The sequence below is a fragment of the Aptenodytes forsteri genome, unplaced genomic scaffold (genome assembly GCF_000699145.1).
Source record: "Aptenodytes forsteri isolate BGI_AS27 unplaced genomic scaffold, ASM69914v1 Scaffold640, whole genome shotgun sequence".
Classification (NCBI taxonomy): Eukaryota; Metazoa; Chordata; class Aves; order Sphenisciformes; family Spheniscidae; genus Aptenodytes; species Aptenodytes forsteri.
Genome location: NW_008794887.1, coordinates 580,933 through 591,615, shown reverse-complemented (window position 1 = coordinate 591,615; position 10,683 = coordinate 580,933). Strand labels below are relative to the sequence as shown.

The following is a 10,683-nucleotide window of genomic DNA, read 5'->3' as shown; positions in this document are numbered from 1 at the left end:
CTCCCCCCCCCAGCCCCCGGACTGGCTGCCTTGTGCTGAATGTGCTGCGGCATCGTGGAAAACTGCAGACCTGAGCACTTTGATAAACCAATGAAGATGACAAATGGTGAGGCTGGGGGAATGGTAGAGAGAGAGAAATGCTTGACCTTCAGGTTTCAGGTAGATGAGAGGAAGAAACCAGAATTTCTTTTGTCTTTTTTTTAGGCGAGCTGAGTAGGTGGGCTGGGGAGGCTGGTGTTTGTGCTTTGTCCTTTGCATCTACTGGCCACTTTTAAGGGCCTGTTCAGATCCGAGATTCCCAAGAAGAATTACTTGGTTTTGTGCTTGCTGATCCTGGATGTTTAGCAGGTGCTAACCCAGGTCATTGCTCCCAAACTGGCCCATGGCAGGGGTGAGAGGTATCTTCTCCCAGTAAAGCCTACCAGACCTAGCCGTGGGGAGAGGAGGTGCGTTTTAAATTTTGTGGGCTGTATATAGCCCCTGCATTGCTGGTTGCTGTCCACCCTATAGAAAGCCGTGAGTGCTGGACATCCCACAGAGCCGCTTCCTCTAGTTTTTCTGTAACAGGTTGGTGCTGCGGAGCCTGTGATGTTGCTGGGGGAGCTGCTCGTCCAAGAAGTCCCTGACCTGTACTGGGTACCTCTGATTTGGCTGCCCCTTCTCCTCAGCGCAAGTTCTTTACGCGGATGCGGGGTGTTTTCAAAGTCACTCCGCTGCCTTTCTAGCTCTGGGTTACAGTGCTTGTGCAGATCAGTGGTGCCGCACGCCTCCCGCTGGAATCTGCCCCCCTGCAGGCGTGAGCCTGGGTCTGGCTCCTGATGGGCTCCGTCCTAAACAAAGCCTTTGTTTTCCCATTTTCCTCTTCCTGGTGAAGCTCCGCTTTGCGTCGGCTCTTGCTGGAGCACTGACAGATCTGCAGATAGAAAGGGAGATACAGGGGGGACGGAGGGGGGTGTAAGCAGCGTTTTGGCAAGTAAGGGGGGATAAATGGCTGCATTTTAGTGCGAGGAGGGGGCGTCTGGTTGCGGCACAAAGATCGTGAGACTTGTCTGACTTGAGGCTTAAACTTAACCTATTTAGAGATCTGCGAGCAGGTTAGAGGGCCTGCTTTCCCTGTGTTGCCCATCTCCAAGTTTAATTGTCTGCCACTCGAGCTCAACGCATACGTCGTGTCAGGTGGCAGTATAGGGAGGACTCTGTCGCCGTGTCTTGACCCTGGTTCTAGCTTGACAGTAATTTGAATTGAGGTGTTTGAAACAGCTAGCAAGAACGTGAAGCTGCTCCCATGCTTGCTTTGAAATAAGTGATCCTTGACAGCCACAGGGCTGGCAGAAGAGGGCTTCAGCACCTGGATCACTGTTTTTTACATACCTCTATGTGTTGGGCTTAACTGCTCTGATGCGCTAGCTTTCTTTGGGAGTGCTGTTGATAGGATACTGCGGAGGAGCAGGGGCATCTGCTAGTCCTCTGTTAAAGTATGTTTTGGTAGTTTAAGTTGTAGACCCGGCAGTCGTTGCAGGCTGTTTACAAGTTCAGGCAAGCATGACTTGTGGCCATGCTTGGGTTACAGCGATCACGTCATGTCTTTCTGCGTATCCTCAGCTCTTGGAGAGCACTGGTTCCAGCGGACCAGCATCCTTGCAAGCTGGTGCCACTGGTGTTTCCTCTTAGTGCCTTGCCTTGGCCCAGCTCTACGAGAACTACTCGGCCTGGGGCATTCACCTGGTCTTTGAGAACATCAGACTCGTGACTAAATGTCCCCTCTTGCCACCAGTGCTCCTATAACGTGAAACCTGTTCTGTTCTGTTGGAAGGGACCTTCAGCCTGTGGTGCCATCCCAAGTTTGAAGACCGCTGCCAGTCTGTGGTGGAGTTCATAAAGAGAGCAATCATGCACTCCAAAAACGGGAAGTTTCTCTACTTCCTCCGATCCAGGGTTCCAGGTGAGTCTCCCACTCTGAGCCTTGGGGGGGTGTTTTGCTCTGTGATTAGCTGCTGGTCTGTCCTAGAGAGCCAGTTTGATGTGGCTTTGGTCTGCTGCCCTCAAGTGCCCTGGTCTGCATCCTTGCCCACTGACTTCTCAGGAGGATCCTGAGGAGCAGACCTCTCACTCAGCAGCTGCACCACTTACTCGTGGTGGTAAGGAGACTTCCCAAACCTTTCTTTCCAGGAGTATGGAAATGGTGATACCATCTCACGCTATGACAAATGGAGCTGGAGACCGGAAAGCTGCTCCCTCAAGAAGCAATTATTTGGCTACTAAAACCCTGCTTTCTTCCTTTCCCCAGCCTCAGTACTGCTGTTCTTATGAACCAGTCCATGCTTTGTAGCTTCCCAGTTCGCCCTTAGCTGAGACCCACCTGGGACTGTCGAGGGGAGAGACATTAAGCTGAGCGTGTGGGAGCGCTTCCAAGTGTGAGCTCAAAGTGAGCCTCAAGCGATAGATACTGTAGATTCAGAGTCCCTGGGGGGGGGACCGTGATGCCAGAGCCCATCAACAGGCAGGTGCTTGCGAGCGAGGAGTGTTAGTGAAGCTTTGTTGAAGCATGTTTGATCGCATGCTGTTGGGATTGCAGAGTGCTTGTTTCCCCATCCGTCAAACTCTGGTTCCTTAAATGGGCTCACATCTCCCCCCTGCTAAATCTGGCCAGGCAACTGGACCAGTAGCTTCTGTATCTATTGTTTTTTTTTTCTGGTTTTCGCTCGTCTGTCCTGGTGTACCAGAAAGCTAGCCAAAAAATCTGATGTGAAAGGAAGGGAAGAGTCTGCCAAATAGGCAAATATGCCCCTTACTTGTGAGAGAGCAACAGTGGGGGACTGAATTTGGAGGGCGGGTGAGCGGTGATGCTTTGAACAAAACGGAGCAGGAATGGGAACGCTGCCGTGGTGAGACGGGTGGCGGCAGTGAAGCAGAGAGGGGCAGAACTGAGAAGAGTGTGAGGATTGCTGCGGTAAATCTGCAAGTGAAATTACAGTAAATTTGCTCCCTATCCGTATTGCCATCATGCCTGCAGGCCCTGATGGTGACAGTGACCTCTCCGTGGCACTGCAGCATGGAGAGGATTCGGTCCAAAGAGTTTCTGGTCTAGAAGAGGCTGGAGGGGAGGAGGGATGGGATGTTCCCTCCTCAGGGTTCCTAGCAGCACTGGAGTCACAGCCCAGATCTGTTCAGTGTTGCCCTCTGCTGCAGACACTGCCAGTAACTGGAAAGCTGATTTATAACGTGGCCACGCTTTGGGGAGGAGAGGGACGTAAAGCTGGTTTTGCAATGCACCCTGCCTTCAAAAAATCCTTTCAACTTAAAGATACTTTGCTTTCCTGGTCCTGAGGTCTCTTCCCCTTGAGAATAGGGCTTTGTGGGCTTAGGACTCCAGGCAAATACCTTAGGAAGGACTTGCTCTAGAAAAATATCATCGAAAAAGAAAAAAATCCCCCCCCCCCAACAGCGCTGTGCACCTGCTGAGGAATCCCTTGCTGCCTGGTCCCCCCTCTGAGCCACCAGCCAGCTGTGCTTCTGGCTCCAGGTCCTGCACCTCTCCATCTGGGTGCAGGCTTGGACCTGGGTGCTTCTTAGAGTTGCTGCGCCTTGATCCTTGAAAAACAAAGTCTCACACTGATGCCTGATCTTTAGTGGGGGAATATTTAGGATCTGCATCTCCCCAGTGTGCTCGTTAGTGCTGTTCTGCTGCTGAAATGTTAACTGCTGCTCAGAGGAGGGGGCTGCTTCCAGCTCACATCTGGCTCCTGGCAGTGAGGCATGTGGCTAGCACAGTGTGCGGAGCTCGTGCTGCGTCCCTGTAGTCGCTGGCTGAGCTCCCAGAGGCTAATTCCTTTTTGGTAGGAGAATAAGAAGGCGGGGGGGAGGGGGGGGAGGCAGAATCCAGCCTTCAATTGATTGCTGTTCTTTGCTTTCTCAAAAGCTGGCTCACAACTTCCTGAGCTGCCTGGAGCAGTTTTGAGCCCATCTTAGTGTGAAGAGCTTTCCCTTTTCTCCTTTCACTCCATTGCCCTCAGAGACAAGCCAGCAGGAGGGGGTTAGAGTGTAACTAGCTTTGAATCCTTCTGTAAAGACAGATAAAACCTTGTGCTGTGAACGAACCCAGCTCCCAAAGATCCTTCCTAGTGCTCCTGCCGTCCTCTCGGTTCTGTGGGCTCGATTGTTGCTGTTAACTTTGGGGGAGGAGGAGGTTGTGGGGTGGGGGGGACAGCTGGATGCAACTCGCTTTCAGCCCTGCGAGGTCGCTCCCTGCGTGGGGAGCTGGCTCGAGTGAAGCCGCTGCCGCCTCTGCCTTTGTGCCTCGTGACCCCAAGAATGAGCAACTCCGGCACAGCTTGAGCTGACCAAATCCCCCAGCTTTTTAACGCCTCGCTAGAACTACCCAAAGGGTTATGCAGAGCAAAGCCTACGTGCCGGTCATGCTGCCTGCCTTCTCCTTTGGCTTTCTTCTGCATCCTTTCAAAACCCTGTTGCTTCTCTGTATAAAGTGATGCTTCATCTACTAGTCCTGGGAGAAGGGGGTGGTTAGGAGCTCGCAGTGTCCCAGGGTCTGCTTTTCCACAGCCGCCCCACGACATCAGAACTGTTGTTGCCTTGTGAGGAAGGCTGGAGATATTTTGCAGCCAAAGGGGTATCACCCCTGGAAGGTTTGGCTCCCCAGTCCCAAGCGACTCCAAAGCAGTGGGCTCCTGGGGAGATCCGCTGTCGGACACAGCCTTGCGGGGAGCTCCGGTTCCCAAGAGCCAGCTTTTCCTTTCTGAATCGGTAGCAGTTCCTTTCTATTGTCTCCAATATTGCTTTTGTCCAAAGGTCTCCCTCCAACGCCCGTCCAGCTCCTGTATCCAGTCTCCAGGTTCAGCAACGTCAAATCCCTTCAGCACCTTTGCCGCTTTCGGATCAGGCAGTTGGTCCGAATAGACCACATCCCCGAGCTCCCGCTGCCCAAGTAAGTCTCGAGGACTGGCCTGGGGACGAGTCTCTTTGGTTTCCTCCCTGACCCTCGCCGCAGCAGGCAGTGAGGAGGCGTCTGTGTCTGCAGCAAGGGCTCTCGGAGCGAGTAGTTGACTTCTTCAGCCTTGGGACAGCAAGATAAATGTCGTGTGGTGTGGAGGGATGCAGGTGGGAGTGGGGACCAGCTCAGGAGTGTTATCTGCTGGTGCCACAGCCCTGGGGTACAGGCTCCTGTTCCTGCTGGAGGTGACTGTGCTGGGGGGGCTGGGGGAGAGGTTCTGGTTATCCTTTGCGGAGGTTGGCATGGTTGTGGCTCAGGGTTAAAGCTTCTGCCCGTACGTTCCTCAGGCCCCTGATCTCCTACATCCGCAAGTTCTACTACTACGACCCGCAGGAGGAGGTGTATCTGTCGCTGAAGGAAGCTCAGCTCATTTCCAAACAGAAGCAGGAGACCGAATCCTCCACGTAGCGAGGCTGCCTCGCCCGTCTTGTTGCTGTCACTGGTGGTACGTGTGAGCTGCTGGTCCGTGCACCGTCCCGTGTGGTCAAACGTAAATTGCTCTGTTCCCTCTGATTGCAAAGAAGACACAAAACCCTCCCAAAGAAGTCGTGGCTATTCACTCCACGGTCTCTTACCATTGCCCAGCTTTCCTTGGGGAGGGGAACAAGGCTTCTGCTGCTTTCTCCTGCATGTTTGTGCCCGCACAAGCCAGTGCTCACTCTCGTGCCAAACCGGCTGCAGTCTGGGGCAGATCCTGCCGCATCAAGCGGGCTGTTTGATCCCTCTCCCTTCTCTCTTCCCCACTAGGAATTTGATTGTTGCCATCCTGTAGCCCGAGTCAGGCTGTGGTGGGAAGGAGGCACGCGACGGTGAAGCCTGCTTCTGCGGTGCCGCTTCTGCTCTCAAGCTCTTTTGTACAGAGAAGAGGGTTCAAGACTCCTAAGAAGCACAGCAGAACGGGAACAAGAGCCTCGGCTCCTGGCTGAGGGAGAGGGGTCTCGGAGACGGCTGAGCCCAGCTCGCGGACTCCTTGCAGAACAAAGAATGTCATGGCACTATTTACAATTTTTTGAAAGTTTTATTTTTTATGTCTTCTTTTTGTTTGTTTGTTTTTCAGCATGAGAAATACTGTCTTACGATCAGCTGAATTTTATTATCCTCCCTTGGAAACCTCAAGGTGGGGAGAGATAGAGAGAGAAGGGGACTCTCTAGGAAGATCATCTGTTCCAGGCATTATGGCAAGACTGTTCTTTGGCCCTCACCAAGAGGGGATGCAGCCGGAGAGCTGCCTGGAGGCAGACTGAGCCAGAATCATGTGCAGCTACGTGGAATAGCCTCTGGGGAGCATGGAGCTCTGAACAGCGGGCAGCTGCACAGCTCCCCTGCTTCCTAGGATTTGGGAGAAGAGGACCGAACCTAGTCTTGGGCAGCTGAACTTTGCAACTGGGTTTGCAGGGTGGTCCTATATGCTTTTAAGTTGGGTCCAAGGAAGGAAGAGCATGTGAGCCATGTGGATGTCCTGGAACCTTCTGCCAAAGGGAACGGTTGCCGCTGCACCGGGGAGCGAGGGCCGCTCCCCTGAGGAGGCACTGTTCCCTTAGCAAACACTGGAAGATTTTGCTGAACCCCTGTGGTAAGTGGGAGGAAGGTGGCAAAGCTGTTGCTCTGTAACTGTTGCAGCAGTCCATGGACCAAAGGTACTTGCTATAGCGATCTCAGTCTTTCAGAGCCGTGGGACGTGCACTTCTAGCCTTTCTCTGGCAGTGTCCAGAAGCTGTGAATGAAGTGGCTTTCTGTAGAGCTGTGAAGGATCCCCGTCAGGAGTCGCTGGGACATTAAGAAGCATCTTTGGGGTGACTTGGAGCAAGAAACGGATAACTGAGGGTTCTTCTGGAACGGCATCTGATCTCTTCAAGCTTGCTTGCTGCTTCCTCCTCTTCCTGGGATGTCCATGGAACCACAGCAGTGCAGAAACAGTAAAGCAAGGAGAAGTGGTAGCTCTTGCTGTGTTTCTGGGCTTGGCACGGGCTGAAATACTGCCACCCCCTCACACCCCCCTTTTTCAAATCCTGGTCTGCTGTTTCATCCATTGCAGCAACTGCAAAGAGTTTGCATTTCATGGTGAAGTTTAAAGTTTGCCTGAAGTGATGCTGAGAAGTCTGGAGAAGCACCTTTCCTCCTGTATTTAAACAAGCAAGCGTTCCTGTGCTCTCAACCCGAGTGAAGGGAACGCTCCATCCTGCAACAGTGTGGTCTGAAGATGCGATGTGGTGTGTGGCCCCGGTCGCCGGGTCTGAGGTCGGTGCCCCGTGAGCTGGCTGCAGTCACTCAGGAGCTGCTAGGACTTTGGTCTTGCCCTGCAGAATGATCTGTGTCCTTGAATTAGACACAGTCGTGTGGATTTTAAAGCAGCCTGGAAAAATTCTGATTGTCTGCCTCCGCCAAGCGTTGCTACGAAGGGTGCTAACAAATCCTGCCCTCCCTTTCTTCACCATCACCTCTGGCCTCAGTTTTGGTCTTGGAGAAAAAGTATGTTTTTTTAAAAAGGATTTGGCTTCCAGATGAAACTAATAACTAAGCTTCAAAATCTGTAGAAATACCTCATTGGACTCTACTCACTACTGACTTTGTGTTGCGTCGTCGGGGCAGTGGTTATCAGGAAGGGGGAGCTGCCCCAAGACGTGTTGAACAGCATATCCTGACCCTTGGTGAAATTGGAGCTAATCTAGTCTGCAGCTACCGTGTCCCCTCCGCGCGGGGACCAGCGTTCATCCCTCCGCAGCCGCCGCTGCGTTCCCTCCCCTCGGCTGTAGACCTACAGCTCACACCAAGTTATCAGCAGAGCCTGCAGATAAATGCAACTGCTTCAACTAAAACGCACAGCATGGTGGGCGAATGTTGGGGGGGCGCGGGGGAAGCATCTGTACTTGTGCAGGTGAAACTTGAATATCCGCACACCTGGCCCTGCTGCATCTCGCCTGTCCACGTGCTGGAGATTTAAATCTTCCAACTTATCCGTATGCTGGAAAGGAAAACCTTCCCAAGAGCCGAGCCTGGTCTGACGCCTGAATTGTCCAGCTCTGTGCCAGCAAAGAGCAGTGTGCCCAGTGCCCGTGTCTCCTGTCCAGCTTCTCTCCAAAAGAGACCCCGGAGGCAAGGATACGATGGCGTGGGCCGGTGCGCGTGGATAGGTGATGGCCTGCGGGACGTGTGAAATGGGGGAGCTGTGAGTCTCCCCTTGCCGAAGCCGGGGAGAAGCTGGTCCTCTCCCTAGTGTGATGGTAGTGACAGCGTTTTCACTCCTTCCTTCCCCCTTCTGGCATGGAGAGGCGCAGGCTGGGTTTGGGAAGGGAAAGCAGCCGACCTGGAGAGCAGACCAGGCAAAACTGGTGCTGGCCGGGCACTGGGAATCGGTGCAGAGCCCATCCTGCCGACACTGGGCTTGCCTGGGGTGAAAACGCACAACTCTGCTCCGCGGTGGAGCCGTCCTGCACCGCTCCATCCCCTGCCCCTCCAGGGAGCTCCCTGCGTACCCCCGGAGCTCCCCGTGAGGGTGGATGGGGTGGCTCTGCGGCTTTCGGAGCTGCTGAAGAAGCAGCCAGACTTTAGGGGCAATACTTGAATTACGTGTATTTGGTCGGCTGTCACTGTCCTTGGGAGAACTTCTCCCAACAGCCTGCCGATGCTTCTGCTGTTACTTGAACCCTGTGCACGGCGCGGGCGGCCCTCCCCAAATTGAGGCCAGCAGCAAGGCTTGGGGTCTGTCTGCAGCAGCTGAAATGACGGAGGAAACGTGCTCTGGGGTGTTGGATGGGCGATGGTGGGACACCGGCGTGTCGTGCTGCTTGGTGTCGGCTGTAGTCGGACAGACCCCCCTATCGATCCGCACCTGCGGGAGCGGCGGGGTCAGCTCTGCCATGAAGGTGGCAGATGCTCTTCAGCCTTCCCAGGGCCCTGCTCCACCTCTCCTTGCTCCAAGACAGGCAGGGGAGCTGGAGCGTGGTCAGTGCCAGCCTGCTGCCTGTGGCTAATAGTGCTGGATAAGATCCCAAGGTTAACTGTAGTTAACAGCCTTCTCTTGAAATCCGGTTAAAATAAAGCTGTTCCTAGAGTTCCTTCACGTCTAGGTGTAAGGGGAGGGAGGGACTTGATCTGCCGTTTGGGCGTGGAAAAGGTCCAGAGCTTTTGTTTCCAGGCTGGATGTGAGCGGAGCGAGCAGAGTGGTCTCTGCCGAGGGGGGGATGGTCTTCGTGGACACGGCTGAGATCTCAAAGAGGTGGCTCGGTCCTGTCTTGCCGGTGAATCCCCATCCCTGATTGGGGAGGAACACCTAATGTTTGTGTCCTGCCTGGAATGGTTTTGTAGGTTGGTTCTGGAGGGTGCTCTCATCCTGCTGATTTGGAAGAATTTTTTATAGCCTCCTTTGTCCAACCTTGAGTTCTGCAGAGATTGTTGCTGTCCTCCTCCCTCTATCAGAGGCCGGAGGCAGATGAACAATGAAACGGACCGTAAAAACTACCAAAGCGCAGAAAGTACCCATGGAAAAGCTCCTTTTTCAGCTGGAGATGGCGCTTTTTTCAGCTGGATGGGTGCAGCCTTCAGCTGTGTGTTGTACCGGGTTATCAGGTTGGCGGGATCCCATGGCACGACTTGCTCTGAGCCGGCTGCTCTGCGCAGGGCCCCTGCTCCTCTCCCTGCAGCCTGTTTCAAGGTAGGGAATGGCCTGGCTCACTCCCGCAGCGTGAAATTCAGATGAGCCGGGACAGTTTTCTCGCATGGAAGTTTTCAGCTCAGCATCGACCTCCGTGGGGCCAAAAGAAGGGGAAAAAAATTCATCCTTAGCTTGGTTTGGGTGGGAACCACCTGAGCCGCTCATGCGAGAGGGAATCGGTGGTTTTGAAAGCACCGGGCACGTGGCGCTTACATATCTGGCCAGTTTTTAAACCTTAAAAGTGTTTTTAATAGGGACCTGTGTTATCATGCGTGTGCCTGAAGGAGCATGTGGGTGCAGGGAGATGTGCGGGGCTGTGCCCCGGCCGGGCAGGCTCTGCTGCGGGTGATGGTTGGGGCTGAAGTCTTGTCCGGGAGCATTTTGGGGAGGAAACCGCTGGAAAGCAGGGTTTGCAAAAGGAAGGATCTTCCTGCTTCCAGTAGGAAGGGAACTGGCTATTGTCCTTTGTTCTTTGCGGTCAAGATCTGCCCTTGGGATGATTTTACCCTTAAAATCGACCATCAGGTCTGAGCCTGCCCGTTGGAGGGCTCATCGGGGACCCAGACACCCGCCCGAGCCCCCCTTGGCTTTCAGGGATGGAGGGATTTATCGGCGTGCTCCGAACAGCCCCCGTAGCGCTCCCCTCCCCGGCCCCTCGCTCCTCATCCAGAGTCTTCCAGGTGAGATGGGGCAGGTGGGGACACTCTCCCCCCCCAAAAAAAACATCCCCCGGGATTAACGGGGTGCCAGTGGCGCTGCCTCCGACCGTGCCCAGAAATGTAGCGGCCTCCCGGGGCGAGCTCCCGGTGCCCGCCGGGGTGCTCCCCACCCCAGCCAGGGCTTTGCTCCCAAAATTGCTGACGGGCAGCGAGTAACACTGGATCCGGACTTGCCTTTAGAGAAGGAATGAGCAGGTATCGGCAGCTCTGAGTGCAGGACCTCGCGCTGCTCATCGCCAGGACTGTTGAACCACCCTTTGGTAGAAATGCAGCTTTGCTTAATTTTATCTTTTTTTTTTTTTTTT

General features: G+C 54.2%; 1 protein-coding gene across 1 annotated transcript in view; it reads left to right on the top strand.

Moving 5' to 3' along the window:
* Positions 1 to 7,807, top strand: part of SOCS7 (suppressor of cytokine signaling 7) — a 17,617-nt gene extending 9,810 nt beyond the window's left edge. Inside the window, exons 8-11 of the mRNA XM_009274876.1 lie at positions 1,814 to 1,942; positions 4,807 to 4,942; positions 5,296 to 5,453; positions 5,756 to 7,807. Of these exons, the coding sequence (XP_009273151.1) occupies positions 1,814 to 1,942; positions 4,807 to 4,942; positions 5,296 to 5,416 (386 nt within the window). The 3' untranslated portion in view covers positions 5,417 to 5,453; positions 5,756 to 7,807. The remainder of the gene's footprint in view (positions 1 to 1,813; positions 1,943 to 4,806; positions 4,943 to 5,295; positions 5,454 to 5,755) is intronic.
* The last annotated feature ends 2,876 nt before the right edge of the window (positions 7,808 to 10,683 follow it).